This window comes from Carcharodon carcharias, chromosome 10, assembly GCF_017639515.1.
Source record: "Carcharodon carcharias isolate sCarCar2 chromosome 10, sCarCar2.pri, whole genome shotgun sequence".
NCBI lineage: Eukaryota > Metazoa > Chordata > Chondrichthyes > Lamniformes > Lamnidae > Carcharodon > Carcharodon carcharias.
In genome coordinates this window covers 165,862,613-165,884,274 of record NC_054476.1, presented here as the reverse complement: position 1 = coordinate 165,884,274, position 21,662 = coordinate 165,862,613, and the positions used below count along the sequence as shown (strand labels likewise).

General features: G+C 44.6%; 1 protein-coding gene across 6 annotated transcripts in view; it reads left to right on the top strand.

The window, feature by feature from the left end:
- Positions 1-21,662, top strand: part of mrm1 (mitochondrial rRNA methyltransferase 1 homolog (S. cerevisiae)) — a 96,712-nt gene that overhangs the window by 26,825 nt on the left and 48,225 nt on the right. For 3 of the 6 annotated variants that reach the window (XM_041197366.1, XM_041197364.1, XM_041197365.1), the window contains 2 exons: positions 3,746-3,923; positions 9,555-10,441. The exons of 1 other annotated variant lie outside the window; for it this stretch is intronic. In XM_041197366.1, coding sequence (XP_041053300.1) covers positions 3,746-3,923; positions 9,555-9,762 — 386 coding nt within the window. In that variant the 3' untranslated portion in view covers positions 9,763-10,441. Of the gene's footprint in view, positions 1-3,745; positions 3,924-9,554; positions 10,442-21,662 lie in introns of those variants that run through there. 2 more of the 6 variants (XM_041197367.1, XM_041197368.1) reach the window with 1 other exon arrangement.

Below are 21,662 nucleotides of genomic sequence, written 5' to 3'. Positions count from 1 at the left end.
CTCATGTGACATTGTCATGTTAAGGATTTTTTTTTCTATTTTTAATGTTTGTACAACTTTCAGGGATCTCCCTGAGGCTGCACTTAGCCTCGCATTTGGGGAAATCCCCCCTCCCGCCCACACAGGGAGTGTATAGCGCTTCCTGCTGGATGTCACGCTGGGTGGGCCTTAATTGGCTCGCCCACGTAAAATGGCGGCGGGGCCCACTTCTCCGGCGGGGATCAGCTCCCCGCCCACCCGACAGGCAGAAAATTCAGCCCCTGATCTCTGTTTCACACCCCGGAGAGAAAATCCAGCCCACACTTTCTACTTTAGAGGCAAGTGTGTTTCTATCTGAAGCCAATTGTAGCACCCCAATTGCTGTCCTAACTTTGAAGAACTAACTCATCGCAGGTAAAGCTTTGAACTGGCGGACCTACTGGGGTTTGTATAGTCAGATTGTACAGTTACCCACGAAAGCAATCTAGGATAAAACAGAACATGCTGGAAAAACCCCGCAGGTCTGGCAGCATTTGTGGAGGGAGAAACAGAGTTAACGTTTTGAGTCCGTATGACTCTTCTTCAGAGCCAATTTAGGAGATTGACAGTCTCGTGATGGTCGATGTTGTAATAAAATCCACCAAATAATCAGAATCAGAAAATAACCTAACGTGGGAAGTGCAATTCTAGCACAAGCTCCACTTAGGCCAGACTGAATGCATTATTTTGGGGATAATTTTTTCCCATATGCAGTTGTGTTTTTTGGAAAAATGTACTTTAGTCATAAAACATCTGAAAGAACATTACAGAACATTTCCAAATGGCCATCACAAAAATTGTAATCAGATTCAACCTTTACACATGGATCACGAGGTGCTTCAATACAATCAACGAATATTACAGTCATACAGAATTCCCATATGCAGTTAATGTGAGAAAGGTTCAGTCCATTGTTAGGGCAGTGTGCAGATACCCTAATCCTGCATCCTAATACCTGACAGAGAAACGCTTGATGATGACACTGGGTGAAAAACTGTTCTGTTCCTCCTCGTCTCAATAAGCACAAAATAAGTCAAATAATAAAACCGATTCTGCTTGTGCTGTAAGATTCATTTGTATATACTATCTAATACTGATCTAAAGGCTGAGAAATACAGAGTCACTGCAAATTAGATTACTCATGCAGATAATTCTTATCTTTCTGGTTCCCACTTCTTCCTCCAGTTTCTCTCCCACAGTGAAAATACTCATCCTGGACAGATTTACAAGAGTAATAAAAACAAAACCATTTCAAAACAAGATTATACCTATACACTTAATTATAGTTTTCTCATAACAAATCATATTTTCATTGCCTTGATGCATTACTTCAAGCCATCACCCTCAGAAATATTTCTTCTGCAGTATCATTTAATTTGCAACTGAAAATGGTTGATCAGCGGCAGATTGTTTGGCTTTCAAAGCATGAATCTTAACACAAGGTTTTCAAAGCCTCTCTGGTGTCTAAAAGGGAATGGAAGAAGCATTTTTGTTTCCTGGGGGTGGGGGGGGGATGGTTTTTGTCTCGTTGCTATGTACAATGACAGTGTAAACGAGAGTGGGAAGATTTACCCTAGCGAGTATTCCTAGTGAACTCCTAAGCTTATTCGAGAATTAAAATATGTTAATAATTCCACTCAAAATACGGACCACAGGAGATTTTCACGCACCTGTTTATGATTTCTGCATACAAAGTGATGACAGGCAGTCAAGTCCAGGTTATGCTTTCTTAGGATGTGATGGGTTGTAGATACTTCCACTTGGCTGGTGCCTGTGGTCCTGAAAACTGCTGAAATCTTCGTTCATGCCTTGGTTACCTCGAAACTCGACTATTCCAATGCTCTTCTAGCCAGCTTCCTATTCTTCCATCCTCTTTAAACTTGAGCTTATCCAAAATACTGCTGCCTGTATTCTAACTCACACCAAGTCCCGCTCGTCCATCACCCCTGTGCTTGCTCACCTTGCATTAGCTCCTTGCCCAGCAACACCTCAATTTTAAAATTTTTATCCTTGTTTCCAAATCCCTGAAGGGTCTCACATCACATACCCTACCTCCATAACCTCCCCTAGCCCTACAGCCCCCCCCTCAAGATCTCGGCGCCCCTCCAATTCTGGCATCTTGCACATCCCGATTTTAATCGCTGCACCACTGACGGACATGTTTACAGCTGCTGGGCCATAAGTGCTGAAATTCCCACCCTGAAAACGCCACTTCTCTTCCTCTCTTTCCTCTTTTAAGGGGTTCCTTTAGATCTACTTCTTTCACTAAGCTTATGGTCACCTATTCCCTTATGTGGCTCAGTGTCAAATGTTTCATAACACTCCCGTGAAGCACTTTAGGATTTTTTATTGCATTACGAGGTGCAATATAAATACAAGTTGTTGTTGCTATTGCTAATATTTTTGATAGCTCACAGGAATGCCCTGACCTGGCACCGAACTATACAAAATAAGAGTCCTTTTCTGCTCGGTTCCTTCCTTACATTCTTGGAGGCAAGGATTCTGGTACAGTTCCATGATCGAGCACCTCACTTGGATGATTGTTCATATATAGCATATATATATATGTATATATATATATATATATATATATATATATGCATATGTTTGTGTGTGTATTGTGTCTCAACAGCAAGTCTTTAGTTTACCTTTGAGGGACATCACACCTGAAGCAAATCCTTACCTGATGCACAAACATGCGCATCTTCCGAATGATAAGGCTGGGTAGTGTTCAGGAGAAGGAATCTTGGTTGATTTTCCCCATCCCCCCCTTCTTAGACACTCAGATCAATTCTACCACCCAATTGCTGCCTTGGGACAAATCAGCTGAGTTAGGCACTATCTTCTTCTCTGACATCTGGAATCTTCCATTGTGCGATGCATATCCAGTAACATGAAGGAAAATGTTGACAGCAATGTTTTTCCCAGTGTTGATATAAAACACTGTGTACATCATAGAGGCAATATATTTCTTTGCTTTCTAAGATGATTGATACTGATGTTACTGAAAAATACTTATGTAGTGCTTATAATTTACCACAATTTCGGATTTAATTTAAAGTGATGTCTATTAATATTATAATATGCCGGTTTGGAAGAGTCGGTGCTGTTAGTGATGCAGTAAAAAGTACATTTCTAGACATATTGAAATGAAGGAAATATGTAACCAGTGAAGCAGCACACCATTATATATAATACAGTTTGCTTTTTCTTTTTCTGTTCTGCTATTATTTGCTTTGTAAATGATTGTATTTATTTTTAAGTTTCTACTTACACATTATATTTTGTGGTTTTAATGGTTAAAACATACATACACTGTAGCACAGTAATGTTTTGGGTTGGAAAAACCATTGGTTAAACAAGCCAACCCTTCCAAACATTCCATTAGTTTCCTTATCAAGTTTCTCAAACGAATAACCCTGTATCCCCATCTCTGACAGGAATTCAAACTAATTTTTAAAACACACCATGGCTTTCTGTTCCACCACCCCTGACTAGTAATCTTTCCCACAGTACTGCTAGCCCCTTATGAAAAAAAAATGCTCAAGTGTTTTATTTGCTTTTTATGTTCCTAAGTTTAAACTGTGACACTCCCTTCACTCCTGGCAGAATTCTGTGTCCAATAGCTTCACTGTATCCAACTTCTTCATCAACATTTTAAAGATCTCTGTCAAGCCCCTCTTCCACCTGCATCCTCACCCTTCACTCTCTGTCTTTCCCTCTTCAGGTACCACCAAGAGGATGTTGACGACATGGATCTTCATGCTAATTTTGCTCTGGAGGCGTGGATCATCTTCATTGGTGGTACATTTATCCAGCTTGCGAGGCTGTTTAGAAAGATCGTTCTTTGCCTACCCCGATCTCTCTTACCATCGACCTTCCTTCTTCACTACCTCTCCAAAAGGGTAGGCAATCTTTCCTCGTAAACTCAGGTTCTAGTTTCAGGAATCTGCCTTGCAGCCCTTGACCCGCTTCCCCCTCGACTCCCTGCCCCCCCACCCCCCCTACTCCCCACTCCGCATAGGCTCTCTCTTGTAATCTGACATCATATCTGTGACACAGTAACTAAAACTGTACAGAGTTGCAAATACTGCAGCTCCAACGTAGCCTACTCATAAATAAATAAGAGTAAATTCTTAAATTTCTATTGCTTGTTTCAATACAACTGAACCCAGAACCAATGGTTTTAGCTACTTTCTTTTACTAGTTACATGTGACGTTACTGTTGCTTCCCTTTTAAAAGCATTGTTCCACTGTACGTATAACTTTGTGACTAGTACCTGTTAAAATTAGCTTATGATTGGCAGACCCAAGTTATACTACTGGGTCTGTGTTGTACAGTGGCCACGAAAAGGAGTCTTATCATAAGAACATCCTGATCTACAGCAACATTAAGAAAAATGAAAACTAAGCTTAAAAATCTCCAAAGCAATGTGTTAGCCCAAATTCAATTCAGAAGACTTAACACTGAATTGTATTGCACAGTTTGACCAATGCACAGACAAAATCCCATTCTATCGACACAACGTGGTGTAGTATAATACCTGGCTGTACATATCCCTACTTGATTCAGTGGCAGCTAGTTCTTTTACCATAAGCAACTGCTTTTCTAGGACACTGGCAACCTTATGCAGTGGGACTACTCTCTGCTTTGTGACTTACCAGTACAAAAATGACCAAATCATTTAAGACACATTACAGACGTACCTTCCTCGGCCATCAAGTCCTGGAGTGTGATATTTCCAGGCACTTCTGGCTTAGAGGCAGGGATGCTACCATTGTGCCACAAGACCTCTTCTAGCAAGGCCCTGTGAATCTAAAAGAGAGAAATTAGGCCAATATTTCAAACTGATACATCATGTTGGAACAGACAATAAAAAAGTGACAGCAAGAAACTCCCAATTTAATACTTTGCTGATTTAGTTTATAAAATCTGCTCTGGAAACCCTTTCCTTTTCAGTCCATTGAATTAATAGGATGCTCTGCAGTTTATTCACACACTTGTTTTGTTGACTTCCTGTGAATTATTTGGATTGTGTTTTCTTTTGGTGTCCTTTAATCACTTTTGTTTCCAAAGCACTAATTTCTCTGGAACATCATCCGCTTCCCTAGGAAGAACATTATTTTTGGTTCTCCTCCTTATTGATCGAGCCATCTACCTCTTGTACCATTAATTAAGGTTGTATATGCGGTGCCACCACTGGTACAGTCCTTTATTGGATTTGAGAGACTTAATGCATTTAAAACTAAAATAGCTTTGGGCAGGAAAAAGGTAGCCTTGATTGCAACCGAGTCCAACATAACGAGGTGAGTTTATATTTGAGTCTGACAGAAAGAGAGAAAAGCAAACTGCGATGTAAACAATAGCGGTTCATTCATTACAATCTGTCTCTTCTTACCTGAATAAATGACACCACTGGGTAAAGTTTGCAATTCTCCGGTTGTAATGTGGTGATAATAGCACTTTGTAAATGTAATCAACCTTGGGTCTTGTTAGTTCCACAGGTGCAATTAACATTACCATCTGCTAAGCTGTGATTAATGGTGTTTACAAATAGGCTACAACATGTTAAATATTGTTGTACTCTCCTTTCTCACTTTCTAGTAAAAAGGGCAGAAGAGTTTAGCATTTTCCCGGTGGAGGGTACGCTATGGGCTTCTGTTAATTAGCAGAATATTTCTTCGTTGTAATTATGGAAACTATCATTAAACTCTGTACCAGCTGTAGTACTGACAAGGTCAATGCAGAGGTCAAAGCAACTAATAGCGATTTGATATAACCTGTGTCTCGTCGCTAATTGATGAATATGGATAAAGCTCTTTGTGAAATATAACATATGGCACGTTTAAGAAAACACATATCTTTTATTTTTCTAAATTCCCTCTGCATTTTGATCGTCTGCACAGCATTAATGTTCTTGATTATAATGTGCTTTTCTAGATATCCAGAGTGAAGAGTATATTGCTGTCTGTATAACTTTGACGGCATGAATGTGAAGGTTGACAATACTAGAACACTGATCTTTCTTAAAAATTGGTTTAGCCTTGCAAACATATTTCTGGTTGTGGTGCAGTATAGGCCAAAACAATTCACATTGTTTAGAAAAAAACCAGTTAAAGGACAACATTGGAGCATTTATTTAAATATTTCAGCTGATTGATTGCCAGGTACTAAACAGCATTAAACTCCTGGTTAGTGGTCTTGAAGCAAAACATGAAAATATAACTAAATGTAGGCTAAGTTATTTGACAGACATAATTTTAATTTGCCAGAATACTCAGCAAAAATGAATGGAACGGCCTTTTTTAAAAGGAGTACTCAGAATCCAACATTTTTCCCAAATGAGTGGACATTGCAACTTGTAAGATATTGTGATACCTCAGTGTGCTACTCTTCTCAATCCGCCTCAGTTTATTCCTACTTCCTGAACTATTCTTGGGCATCAAATGTTTTATTCAAATCAATTCTTTTTATACCTGCCCGAATCCACTCAGCAGGCCCAAGAAAAGAGAGATCTTTGTTGTGCATTATTCAGTTAGGTCTGCTCAATGGCTTATTGGATTGAATAAGTGCTTGGTCTGCATCGTGTTTATGTGTGGGATGTGTGTGTTAAGGCTACAGCAACCGGTTCTGTATTCTTTCAAACTGAGAAGGTTGAGAGAGGATTTGCTAGTGCTGTTCAAAATAATGGGAATAGATAAAGTAGACACAAATTATTTTCACTGTTAGGTAACTGAGGACAAGAGACAACAATCTCAAGATAAACACTAGATACATAAGTGGGGAGGTTTGAAGAAACTTTTTTATGGAAAGACTTACTGGAATATGGAATCCTTTGTCATAAACAGAGATTGGAGTTACCTTGACTGCAGCATTCAAAATGAGACTGGATAATTACGTAAAGAAAAGTATAAAGGGTGTAGGGACAAAGCAGTAAAATGGGATTAGTTGGAAAGAGAGCAGGAACTGTAAGATCAGCACTTAAAACAGATCCAAATTTAGGACAGGTAAAAATTGCCTTTTGCTGCGCTAATATTATTATACTGATATTGCACTCATCAATGGAAAATACTAAATGCTTTACATCTACACTATCAGTACAATCAATAAGAAGGAAATGCACAAAGGTTTTATTTAAATCAAATATTTACAAAACTGCTCTTTGACAATTTCATTTTACTCTACAATGCAGGTGAGGGCTAATCAAAAACTCTTGCTGTACCATTGTTTTATTTTCCGGCTATTTGGTAAGCGTAAAACAGTTTTATTTGAAATCCTCTGACGGCCCATAGCAAAGCTACCACCCAAATGTGGCATTAAAGCCTACAGACTGGAAGGCCCCATCCGGATCCTTGCTTTATACTTTGGTATTCTCATGCAGGGCATCATTTGGGGAGTAGCAATTGGTCTCAGTGCCTCCAGGCTAGGAAAGAGCTCCTGTCTTTGCTGGGCATTATGCACATAAATGGAAGTCAATTTGAAGGCAGGATCTGACTAGGATTGATGAGCTCGGCGGCATTCGGCAAGCTGAAACACAAAGGATGGTCACCAGAGTGAGCTTCCAGTGGGACAGCACTGCAACTCAAGTCAGCACCTTTAAAAGAGAAGAGAAAATTGAAAGAGGGATAAAGAAACTTCTTCCTTGCCTGCTGCATGGACTTTGAGGTGCTTCTGAATCAGAGTACAGCAATACACTTCTTCCGCTATTGACTCTGACACCGATTGTGCACTGGTAGCATCATGGAGCCAGGAAAACATTCTCTTGGGTCAAGGACACCAGTTTATTCAAAGGGAATCCGAGGAGTTGATCTCATGTGCTTGGACTCTGGGGCCTGAATTTTCATAAAGACGGAGAGCCTCCCCGTCATGATGAAAATGGTGGCTGAGGCCCGAATCTGGAAGCCCCGCACCTGAATGTGGCACCTACCATTTCCGCAGGAGGGGGTGAAACGAGTTTGGGTTCTATTGTGTACAACTGTGGTTCGCAGAGGCAGATACACGTATTAAATTGCAGCTGCTTTAGGCTGACCTGATTTTTGCCGGTGGGATGTTCAAAGCATGACTTGTGCACTTTCGACCTGGTAGGTAAAGCTTTGCAATGGTTCACAGTTAGAGAGATAAGGTACCTTTTTGGATATGGTCCTGGGACACCTTTGTGGAAGGTCAGGTGCCCTTTGGGATTGTTAAAATTAGGAATGAATGTGTGTAAAATCTGCTTAAACCTATTGGAAATATCAAGCTCATTGGAACTATCAAAAGGAGCTATCCAAGATATTTAAAATTGCTGCTCTTTAAAAATTTGAAAAAAACTGCCTGCAGTGTTAAAAAATTCAGTGCTTGCTATTTCACTCAGGTGACAAAAAGCCTGAGGGTTATCATTACAGGATTAGTGCTGCATGACTGATTTCACAAGCTTTCATTAAAACAGGTGGGGTGCCAGACATTTCATAGTTTGATTGATAGCTCCAAGTGGTTGTAAATGCTTTGAAATGGGACTATGAATTTCAATGTTTGTTTTTGTAAGGGATTAAAGGAAGTTGAATGGTTGTTTAATCAATGAGAGTGGTTTTTAAACAATTAATTCTTCAACAGATACTGGAGAACTTTATTTTATCTCATCCCAGCATGGGTCCTAAGCTCTGCTCATGGCTGTGGATACTGGGTGAGTTCGCATAGTAGGTGTAAGGGAAAAGGGTGTGGGGGGGGGAGGGGGGTGCATGGGCTGACACTAAGCTCTCATAGGAGCTATAAAGGGTCATGGGAGTGGGTGGGGGCATAGGTTGGCATGGAGAGCATGAAGGGTCATGGGAAGGGGTTGGGGGCATGAGATGGCATTGGTTGCCATGGATGGACATGGGGAGTATGTGGGTGGGGTGAGGGGCTATGAGGGGTGAGGGCTGTTTTACATTTGATTGTTTTTGTTAAACTTCCACAGAATGCCGGTGCACTGAGGCAGATCCTCTGCCCAGCCCGTCTCCACACCCAGCAGCCTCCACACTCATTCCAGAGTCCTTGTGTCACAAGTCCCATTTTCACGCTTACCCATGGGCAAAAATCCAACCTCCTGGGGCACTTTCTCCTGGGTCGGGTTTGCAGAGCCGGGAACTGTCCCGAGTCTGCACTACCGATCCGGGAGCACAAGCTCAGGTCTGGGTCTCTGTATTTAACTGCGAAGCCCAGCAACACTGCGAGGTCCTGTCGCCTCCCCATCACCCGCCCCCCCCCCCCCCCAAACATGGAGAGTGAGATGGGAAGAGTGACACACATAAAGCGTCTTTCCCAAAACGTGATCAAAAATCCTGTCAAATACAAAAGAGCCTTAGAGTAAACATATGATAAAGCCTCATTTACAGTCTGAAGATGCAGCAGAGGTGATAATTAAGCCTGGGTAAAACTGTGAACATGTTGACAGACAATGTAGCTTGTGCAGCTTGGTGTTTGTAATGTCTGTATCTTCTAATTTATTCAGTTGGATAATGCCCTCCTCATGTTCCAAAAAGCATACTGCTTATTTTCTCCATATGTTGTATTTCAGTGTTCCGCTGCGTGCTTATATAAATTTATGCTGGTGTGTGGCAGTCTCAGAGCAAAACATGCTGTGCCAGAGCACGTCATCACAAGAATTGTTTTGTCTACTTCAGTTTTCTTTAATGCATCGCAAGCACCTAACTTCCAGGTGTCGGGAAGAACAGCGAACGGCAAGCATGGCAACACATTCCACGTCTGCGCTGGTGAGGTTGTGAGCCCCTGTAGTCGGTGAGGAGCCTCAGTAGATGGGAATACGAAGCTTTAATGTTGTAGCCTGACTGATGGGTCCAATCTGTATTCATGTCGGGGAGTTCTCTGGGGCAATTAGGGATAGGGAATAATGGCTTGGCTTGCCTTGCCAGCAATGCCCATATTCCTTGAACGAATGAAGAAGTGCAAAATGATACATTTTGGAAGGAAGAGCAAGGAGAGGCAATATAAAACGAAAGGTACAATTCTAAAGGGGGTGATGGAACAGGGAGACTGGGGTCATTTATGTGCATTAAATGATTGAAGGTGACAGGGCAGGTTGTGAAAGTGGTTAAAAAGGCATACAGGACTCTGGGCTTTAGAAATAGAAGGAGAGCATAAAAGCAAGAAAGTTATGGTGAGGAAAATCTGTTTTTTTATGCATGAAATAGTTATGACCTAGAATGCACTGCCTGAGAGTGTGGTGGAGGCAGATTCAATCATCGCCTGCAAAAGGGTATTAGATAAGTGCCTGAATTTGCAGTACTATGGGAAAGGGCAGGGAGCAGAACTAGCTAAATTGCACTTGCAGAAATTCAGCATGGACTTGATGGACCAAATGGCCTCCTTTCTGCTGTAACCATTCTATGATTCTATTAGAGAAAAAGATTTCATTCTGCTGTAACCATTCTATGAAGCTTAATAAAACACCACTTCAACATGAACAGGAGTATTGAGTCAAATTCTTGGCACCACGCTTTAGGAAGAATGTAAAGGATTTAAAGGGAGGGGGGCGGAAAAGATCTACCAGAATGGTTCTGGGAGTGAAGAACTTCAGTTATGTGGATCGGTTGGAGAAGCTAGTGTTGTTCTCCTTAGAGCAAAAAACATTGAGAGGAAATTTGTTCAGCTGTTCAAAATCTTGAGGGATCTAAGCAGAGTAGATAGAGAGGAACTGGTGCAGGGGTCAAGAATTAAAGGACACAGGTTTAAAGTGATTGGCAAAAGAACCAGAGGTGACATGAGGAAAATTTTTTTTTAATGCATGAAGTAGTTATGACCTAGAATGCACTGCCTGAGAGTGTGGTGGAGGCAGGTTCAATCATCGCCTGCAAAAAGGTATTAGATAAGTGCCTGAATTTGCAGGACTACAGGAAAGGGCAGGGAGCAGAATGAGCTAAATTGCACTTGCAGAAAGTCAGCATAGACTTGATTGACCAGACTTGATGGACCAAATGGCTTCCTTCTGTGCTGTAACCATTCTATGATTCTATTAGAGAAAAAGATTTCATTCTGGTAGCAGAATCTCTCAGCTTCTACCATTAACACATTAAGACATCTGTTAGTAAAGTAAAGCCAATCATACTTCTCACAATTAAATTTATGTTGTAGGCATATGTAGAATGAATTGTATTTATATAGCACCTTACACAACCTCAGGACATCTCAAAGTTTTACAGCCAAAAAGGTACTTTATGTTTAGCCACTGTTGTAATCCGGATAAAAACATCAGCCGGTTTACACACTGCAAGTTCCTATAAACACTCCTCCATCACCCCCTACTCCTCCTCCCATGGCACTTCCCCATGCACACGCAGAAGATGCAACACCTGCCCCTTCACTTCCTCTCTCCTCACCGTCCAAGGGCCCAAACACTCCTTTCAAGTGAAGCAGCATTTCACTTGCACTTCCCCCAATTTAGTCTACTGCATTCATTGCTCCCAATGTGGTTTCCTCTACATTGGAGAGACCAAATGCAGACTGGGTGACCACTTTGCAGAACACCTTCGGTCTGTCCGCAAGCATGACCCAGACCTCCCTGTCGCTTGCCATTTCAACACTCCACCCTACACTCTTGCCCACATCAACAACAAAAACAGAATTACCTGGAAAAACTCAGCAGGTCTGGCAGCATCGGCAGAGAAGAAAAGAGTTGACGTTTCGAGTCCTCATGACCCTTCGACAGAACAGGTTCTGTTCTGTCGAAGGGTCATGAGGACTCGAAACGTCAACTCTTTTCTTCTCCGCCGATGCTGCCAGACCTGCTGAGTTTTTCCAGGTAATTCTGTTTTTGTTTTGGATTTCCAGCATCCGCAGTTTTTTTTGTTTTTAACTCTTGCCCACATGTCTGTCCTTGGCTTGCTGCATTGTTCCAGTGAAGCTCAACGCAAACTGGAGGAACAGCACCTCATTTTCCGACTAGGCACTTTACAGCCTTCCAGACTGAATATTGAGTTCAACAATTTTAGATCTTGAACTCTCTCCTCCATCCCCACCCCCTTTCCGTTTCTTCCCCCTTCCTTTTTGTTTTTTCCAATAATTTATATGGATTTTTTCTTTTCCCACTTATTTCCATTATTTTAAATGTATTGTTTATTAAGCCATTGTTTATTTCTATCTTTTAATATTCCCCCACCCCCGCTAGAGCTATCTGTACCTTATCTGTCCAGTCTTACACTCTTAATTAGTGCATTCCTGTAGATAATATCACCACCTTCAACACCTCTTTGTTCTTCTGTCTGTGACAGCTTTTGGTTATCTCCACCTATCACTGACTGCTTGTCCCAACAAACCACCTCCTCCCCCCACCTTAAACCAGCTTATATTTCACCCCTTTCCTATCTTTACTTAGTTCTGTTGAAGGGTCATGAGGACTCGAAATGTCAACTGTGCTCTTCTCCGCCGATGCTGCCAGACCTGCTGAGTTTTTCCAGGTATTTCTGTTTCTATTTTTGTTTCCTATAAACAGTATTCAGGTGATGGCCAGATAATCTGTTTTAGGTGTTGTTTGAAAGATAAATATTGGCCAGACCACCAGGCTAACTCTCCTGCTCTTCTTCAAAACAGTCCCAAGGGATCTTTTACATCCACCTGTGAAGGTAGAGGGGCCTCAGCTCAAAGTCTCACCTGAAAGATGGCACCTCCAAGACTGCAGTATTCCCTGAATTGTCAGCCTAGATCTTGAGCTCAAAGGTGGAATTTTCCATGCCTGCCTGCGTTGGGCTTGATCACTGGCATTGAGGAGACAATATTGGCATGAATGGTTTCACAACGGCACGAAACCAGATTGCGATTGTCCGCTGATGGTGGGCTGCATTTCCCACCATTGGACATCACGAAATTCATTGTAATACATCAACATATCATTATCAGGCCAGCCCGCTGGAATTGTCCACCCCCGTTGGATCGTCCTTTCTCGTCGGTGGGAAGGCACGTCAATGTGTTTCACAGCAGCGTATAGAAGGAATGCACTTGGTGACCTGCACTTTGAGGGGAACTCGGGGGGTGTGAGTACACAGTAACATTGTGCAGCGCTCGCCAGGGTCGCCTGTTGGACTTCAAGCTTGAGGGGCTTTGGGGGGGGGTCGGGTTTAAGGGCAGCCCTGACTTTGAAGTGACTTCTGGGGGCAGGGGGGAGCGGGTAAGGGCAGCCCAGTCATTCAGGGGACCTGTGGGGGGTGGGACAAAGGGGCACCTCTGCCATTGAATATAGTCCACAAGTATTTTGGGGGTGGGCTGTAGGGTGGGTGAGGGAAGCAGCCACACATTAGGGAAACCTGTATAAAGTGACCATTCCTCTGCAGCTGAGACAGTTCAGACGCAGTCACATTGATATGATTGGAGTCGGGCCTCTAGCTTCTCTGCCCACTCAAGCAATGCAGAGGCATCAAATGCCACTAAGTGCTCCAGAGCTTTTAAACCCCCCCACCTACCATCACCATTCCCCCCACCCCCGGCACAGACTGCAAGGTCATGAGTATTTTATTGGACTGCAGAACAGTTAGACGACTGGGCACGTTGTACAATCTCCTCGCTAAATCTGACCCATGGAGCAGTCACTGCTGGAGGTGCTCACAGACCCTTGTAATGTCAGCATCCTGGGTGGGACCAGTCTCCCCCATGGTTCAAGCTAACAGTGCAGCCTTGCAGTGCGGGTTAGGAGAATGTCTGTGTCTGAGCTGAGAGCACAGCCTGCAGTCCAATGGGCAAAGCTGCTGCCAATCAGTTGGGTGGTATGGGGCGGAGGTGGGTGGGGTTTCGGGCAGCCATACAGTGCACTAAACTCTGGCCATCCAAGTGGTGACCAGCACTGTCCAGGAAGTGTTAAGGGGCCTTCACATTTAACCAGGACAGGTCCTTAATACACCAATGCTAACCCATAACCTCTTTCATCCTACAGGAGGAGTACATCAGGATCATGGAACCTGGCGGGCTAGCCGAATGCCTGATGGCCTACAGAGAGCGAAGACGGTGGAGGAGGGAGTGACTGAGGCTCCTGGCTGCACAGAGGCTGGAGCAGCTACCTCAGGAAGAAGGGGTGACTGGGGCTCCTGCACACACCACTGAAGAGCCACAGTGAGCTGTCACTGGTCGGCGCCTAGCGACACCCAGGGTCTATAGACGCCGCCTTTCATTCCGGACCGAGAACGTGTTGCCGAAGACCGCGCACGTCTAGGGAACTGGTCGGGGATTGTATCTGCCAGCTACTGCAGGATGTAGTGCCACGGGGACATGGAGGGAATCCACTGCCATTGGCCCTGAAAGTGACTGCGGCGCTCAATTTCTATGCCAGTGGCTCCTTTCAGGGCTGCACAGGTGGTATCTGTGGGACCTCACAAGCATCCGCCCACAAATGCATCCATGAGGTCACGGATGTCATCTTTGCGAGATGCACACAACTTGGTGCATTTCGCCCGGGACCAGGACAGCCAGGATGCAAGAGCGATTGGATTTGACCAGGTCTCAGGTTTCCCACAGGTTCAGGGTGCTCAGATCTCCATCGCAACACACGGTGAACTACATTAACCGCATTGGGTTCCATTCACTACACATGGTGGACTGGTGTGCGCCCACCAGAAACGCATCCTGCAGGTGTGCACATGGTTTCCAGGGAGTGTGCACAACTCCTACATCCTCAGTCGGGCACAGATCCCTGACATCTTCCAGGGTCTACAGAGGCTGCAGGGCTGGCTCCTCGGGGACAAGGGCCACCCACAGAGGCCGTGGCCAAAGACGAGGATGAGGACCTCACACTGACTAGATGAGGCAGGTACGCTCGGGAGGCCCTCATAGCTGCTTGATTTAAGGAGGATGATGACGACTTGCAGTGAGGAGACACCATAGATCCTCACATCGCAGTTGTGAACATTTTATTCCAGCCTGGCTTATGGCAGTGCAAATACCCTCTGTGATAATGCTCCTGTCATGGAGATGCAGCGAAGGCTGTAATAGACACTCAATTGCAGGAGGATGATGATGACCTGCAGTGAGGATGCTCCATAAATCTTCACATTGTCTCTGAGAATGTCTGACTCCTGTCCGGCTGAGAGCAGCTCGCATGTGCTCTGTGATCAGGGTCATATCATAGAGATGCAGCTGTGAAACTTTACAAGCATCTGATCCTTTATCCGTCTTCAGCACCTGAGCCTTTCAGGAGCTGGAGCACAGCATCACTGGTCACAGATACTGAAGAGATGGGGGCCAGCCCCACCTTAAAGGTGCTGAGAGCACACAGAGAAAATGAGAAAACTCTGTGACACCTGCCCACGACATTCTGGCAGCAATGACCAGCACCGCCGAGGTGCAGGCATCAGTAATGTGTCCAGGGAGTGTGAGGCCGGACCATCACTGTGGTCTGAAGGCTGCACAGACACAGGGAAGAGGCCCTGGACTGAGACACCTGCCTTTATCTTGTGCTGGAATGTTTCACATCTGAGTGACACAAACACTGCTCATCAGAACAAGGAGCTAGAGGCAGGGAGACATTCTTGGGAGTTTATTGACAAGAATGAACAGTGTGTACATGTGATTAACCCCCATGCTCCATGCAACTAATTCTTAACCTTCCTAACCCTGCCGCCATGTCTTGGTGCTCCCCGGACATCCACAGTGGAGGCGGAGTCAGCCTGCCTTTCTGATCACCTTGGCGGGCATCCTCTGGAGGGCCAAGACTTGGACGGCCCGGGCCTGTTTCCGGCTCCCTCCTCGGCCTGTGGAGCTGGAGCTGCTGAGGTCACAGGAAGAAGGGATACAGATGGCCTTGGAGTGTACACCTGCTGATCCTCCTCCCTATGGGTTCCTGAGGACCCCAGGCTGACTCCTTGAGGAGAAGGGGTAGCTGGAGTGAGATTGAGCTGCCCCACACTCCTCTCGCTCGTACACTCTGTTAGAGGCTAACTATGGCATCAGTGATGGAGTTCAGCCCATGTATTAGTGCAGGAGTAACGTCTCAGACCAAGATCTCCATGGCGGCCGCAATCCTGCCAGCGTTGACCTCGGTGAATTGCAATGCCGGCTCTATTACCTCAGCCTGAAGGCGGACAGACTCCTCCATCGTGCCTTGCTATCTGAGGAGTGCAGCGGACATCCCTTCCTGATGTTCCCGAGCTTGCCTTTGCAGCTCCAGAAACTGTGACATGACCCTGTCCAGAGGGTCATCATCTGATTTGAACTCGGCAAATTTCTGACCTCCAGCAAACCTCCGAGTGCCGGACACCAGGGAGGTCCCTGCCGCTGCCTGTTGTGGAAGACAGTGACCCTGAGGCTATTCTGAAGCTAGGTCCCACTAAGGACTGTGCCTCTGCCCTGGTGGAGGGTGTGTGAGGAGGGTGCCTTCAGATTCCTCTTCTAAGGTTTCTTCGGGGCTTGATTGGAAGCCCTGGGTCATGGACTCGATCGGCGTGTTTGCCAGATGTGCCTGTGGAAGCAAGGGGAGATAATTAGTGCATGGCAGTGCACAGCATGTTGTCTGATGAATGTTGCACTGTTGGACCTTCACTTGGTAGAGCAGCACTGACCTCCCCGTCAGCACAGGACCAGTCCAGATCCTCGCTGGCCAGCTGGATGGCTCTGTTTTCAAAGTCAGTGAGGACCTTGATTTCAAGCATTTCTCCACCGGTCTGTGACCTCTCCCTGTTGCTGTGTGCCAACTTGTCCTGCATGAATAGAGATGGAGAGAGTGTAAGCAGGACACCTGCCAGGCCAGGTGATAAGTATACCTGGCCTGTGTGGGTGGTGAGTGATCCCAAGGACAGGATGAGGACAATGAGGGTGAGAGTGAGAGAGTGAATGGTGATGTCCCTTGAACCGGCAGTGAGCGTGGGCCCTGTGGGTGTGTGATGGGTTTGTGAGTGTGTGAGTTGAGAGTGATGAGATGAGTGACTTACCCTGGCGGAACGGAAGAGATCATTCATCCTCTTGCGGCACTGGGTCCTCTTTTGAAGGGCGTTGGTGCTGACCACCGCTACCACTGGCCCCCCCAAAGCCTGATCAGTGAAGTTGCTGCCCATCCTGTGGCCAGAGCAGGGCTAGAGCACTTCCGGGCCGGACTCCACAGCATCTAAAAGGTGTTCCAGTGACACATCGGTGAACCGGGGGCTGCAGCCTTTTTGCCTTTCAGGGCAATGTCTTCTTTTCAGCAGTGGTGGGCTGGAAGCGGTGAGAGGTGTGCCTGCGGATGGACTTTAAATGTGGCGCCAGGCGTGATGCAGCAGTGGGATGTTGGCAGGTGGGTGAATGAGAGCCCGCTTGCCATGGAAACAGCGTGGTTCCCGGGAGTGCACAAATAACGTGGTAGGTTTGGGGATGATATGGTGTGAAAACCCGCCATTGCGGCCAACAGGTAAAATATTGTTTTACCTGCCCGCTACGGCACTTAATGCAAATTTGGGAACGTTCCGCCCCAAGTCTCTGCAGTAGTTATTGGAACTCACCTATTTTTGATTTTTGGAGGTGTGAGTATGCTCAGTTGTGAACTCTGGCACAACGCCTGCCTAATATTTGATATGAATGAGATATCAGTGAAGCTTCTATACCTGATGCATTTGGGCAGGACAAACAAGGTACATGAATACACGATGAATGGTAGGACCCTGGGAAGTACCGAGGATCCGAGGGACCTTGGTGTGCATGTCCACCGGCCCCTTAAGGTAGCGGGACAGGTAGATCAGGTGGTTAAGAAGGCAGATGGGATTCTTGCCTTTATTAGCCGAGGTATAGAATATAAGAGCAGGGAAGTTATGCTGGAACTGTATAAAATGCTGGTTAGGCCACAGCTAGAGTATTGCATGCAGTTCTAGAATCTGCATTATAGGAAGGATGTGATTGCATCAGAGAGAGTGCAGAGGAGATTTACCAGGATGTTGCCTGGACTGGAGGGTTTTAGTTATGAGGAGAGATTGGATAGAATGGGGTTATTTTCCCTGGAGCAGAGGAGATTGAGGGCAGACATGATTGAGGTGTATAAAATTATGAGGGGCATAGATAGGGTAGACAGGAAGGAACTTTTCCCTTTGGTGGAGGGATCAATAACCAAGGGGCATGGAATTAAGGTAAGGGGCAGGAGGTTTAGAGGGGATGTGAGGAAGAATTTTTTCACCCAGAGGATGGTGGGAATCTGGAACTCACTGCCTCAAAGGGTGATAGAGGCAGAAACCCTCAAAATATTTAACAAGTATTTGGATGTGCACTTGCGATGCCATGACATACAGGGCTATGGGCCTAGTGCTGGAAAATAGGATTAAAATAGCTAGGTACTTGTTTGACTGGCGCAGACTCAATGGGCCGAAGGGCCTTTTTCTGTGCTCTAGACCTCTATGACTATGACCTTAACCAAAGCTGTTGCTGAAAGATCTCAAATCAGCACGGATTGCAAGTGCTTCTGCACACCTCTCAAGGTGCAATGCCTCTCTTAAACTTGACAGCAATTTCTGTTCATCACTGTCCAATCAGAATTGAGCAGGTGATGTCATGACTGAAACAAAAACAAAATTACCTGGAAGAACTCAGCAGGTCTGGCAGCATCGGCGGAGAAGAAAAGAGTTGACGTTTCGAGTCCTCATGACCCTTCCACAGAAATAGGTGAATCCCAGGAAGGGTTGAAATATAAACTGGTTTAAGGTGGGGGGACGGGGGTGTGTTGGGTGGGGGGAGAGAAGTGGAGGGGGGTGGTGTGGTTGTAGGCAAAAGCAGTGATAGAAGCAGATCATCAAAAGATGTCAAAGACGGCAGAACAAAAGAACACATAGGTGCCGAAGTTGGTGATATTATCTAAACATATGTGCAAATTAAGAATGGATGGTAGGGCACTCAAGGTATAGCTCTAGTGGGGGTGGGGGGAGCATAAAAGATTTAAAAATATTTAAAAATAATGGAAATAGGAGGGAAAAAAAAAATCTATATCATTTATTGGAAAAAAACAAAAGGAATGGGGAAGAAACAGAAAGGGGGTGGGAATGGAGGAGGGAGGTCAAGACCTAAAGTTGTTGAATTCAATATTCAGTCCGGAAGTGCCTAGTCTTCAACTTTAACAGAATTCAACAACTTTAGGTCTTGACCTCCCTCCTCCATCCCCACCCCCTCCCCCCTCTGTTTCTTCCCCCTTCCTTTTGTTTTCTCCAATAAATTAGATAGATTTTTCTTTTTCCCTCCTATTTCCATTATTTTTAAATATTTTTAAATCTTTTATGCTCCCCCCACCCCCACTAGAGCTATACCTTGAGTGCCCTACCATCCATTCTTAATTTGCACATTCGTTTAGATAATATCACCAACTTCGACACCTATGTGTTCTTTTGTTCTGCTGTCTGTGACATCTTTTGATGATCTGCTTCTATCAATACAACCACACCGCCCCCTCCACTTCTCTCCCCCAACCCAACACCAGCCCCCCCTCCCCCCACCACCTTAAACCAGCTTATATTTCACCCCTTCCTGGGATTCACCTAGTTCTGTCGAAGGGTCATGAGGACTCGAAACGTCAACTCTTTTCTTCTCCGCCGATGCTGCCAGACCTGCTGAGTTTTTCCAGGTAATTTTATTTTTGTTTTGGATTTCCAGCATCCGCAGTTTTTTGTTTTTATCTCGATGTCATGACTGATGTGAGAAGGGAGCTTTGGGCTTGAGCTGCCAAACAGTGAATGGATTGAGGGCTGAGTGGTTGCCCAGAGGTAGTTTAGCATATGAGGTAACAGGAATGTGCAGGGTCAGCAAGTGCCTTTGTGAAATTGGCTGTTCCCAACCACACAAAAACCATGCTATACTCTGTTTCGCATAACCTCGCACACCATACTGTCCCCTTTCAGATTAGTAATTTTATCCACCGTGTTCCTGGACATTGTACTCCTCAGTTCCACTACCATCTGTGTGAACTAGTTGAAACTAACTGACTGTTCAACTTCCCTGGCCGAGCTTCAGCCTTTGTCACCTAATTAGTTCACAGTTTCTTCCATGAACACTGATTATACAGAAGCCCTTTAGAATATCTGCCAACCTTTGATCACTTCATACCATACCAACCTCAGGATGGCTCAGGGATCTAATTGTTTGCCTGATAAATGTATTTAGAAAAACCTTTGACTTTGTGCTTAACACTGCAATCTTAATCTTGTTTCCTCTCCTGACCAGTTGCTTAATCTCCTTAAATTTATTCCATATTCATCTCTGTTCTTTGCTTTACCTGTAAAGTTAGCTAAATTATTGTTCTCCCTTATCTCCTAAATTGCTTCACTTGTGGTCAACATTTGTTTTTTTCTTCCCCTGCCAGTCTGCTCAATACCAGGCTTACTTTGTATTCTGAGTGATACATCCTTGAAATACTCCATTTATATTCTGTACTCCCCCCTTCCAACAATGTATTCCAGTCTGACTCTCTTGAAGTGTACTTATATAACAACTATCATGCTGTGAAGCTGTACACAGTTCTGGCCTCCATATTGTATAAAGGTTATAGAAATACTGGGGAAGGTGGAAAAGAGATTTACAAGGATAATACCAGAACTGAGAAGTTACCCCTATCAGGAAAGATTGAACATGCTGGAGCTCTTTTCTAAAAAAGAGAAGACTGAGGTGTGACCTGATCTAGGTTCTTAAGTGTACAAATGGGTTTGTTTTGGTTGACAGGGAGAAGATATTTCCATTTGCAGGTGAGACCTGAACTAGCAGTCGTAAAAAAACAAAACATCCACAAACAAATCAAACAGTGCATTCATGAGAAACTTCTTTACCCAGAGAGTGGTTAGAATGCAGAGCTTGCTACCTCAAGTGGTTGAGGTGACCAGTACCGATATATTAAAGGGGAATCTTAATAAACACATGAGGAAGAAAGGAATTGAGGATTGTTATGCTGAATGAGTTACATGAAGAGGGATGGGAGCAGGTTCATGTGGAGCATAAACACTGGCAATGGCCCTTTCTGGCCATTTCTGTTTCTGAACTTTCTGTGTAATTCTATGAACCTTGTTTTGCTAAACAGCTATAATGCAATGCAGCCTGAATCCAGAGCTGAGGCTTGACATGATAATGGAACAATGACAGGAGGATAGGAACTTGTATTTATATAGCACCTTTCATGATCACAATGACATCCCAAAGCATTTTACAGCTAATGAAGTGCTTTTGAAGGGTAGTTACTGTTGTCATGTGGATACATGCAGCTGTACATTTCCGTGCAGAAATAAATGAACAGTTAATCTGTTTTGTTCAGTGATGTTGGTTGAGGGATAAATGTTGGCTATGATGCCAGGAGAACGCCAGCTGCTCTTCTTCAAACTGTGCGATGGGATAGCTTATGTCCACCACTGTGGCAAGGAAACTCAAACATCTTCTAAAATGGACTGCTGTCCTTTAATGCCAATGCTAGGCTGAAAAGTTATGTGTGTAAGGGTTTATATTTTGTTATGTGCATAAGGGTTTATATTTTGTTAAGCATTGGCTCTGCTGAGGGGACCAATTCCTTGCCATGAGTGATGAGTGCAAAAGGACAGGGGTGCAACCACCAGTTGAGTGATGGTAGAGACACTAGAGGTTTGTTCATATCCAGGTCCCTGCATGTGAAGGATCATTCCCGTCAATTGAAATTGTTAACAATACATTTACTTGAAGTGATGGGCAGAATCTTACCACCTTAGGTTGTAAAGGTGGCCAGAAC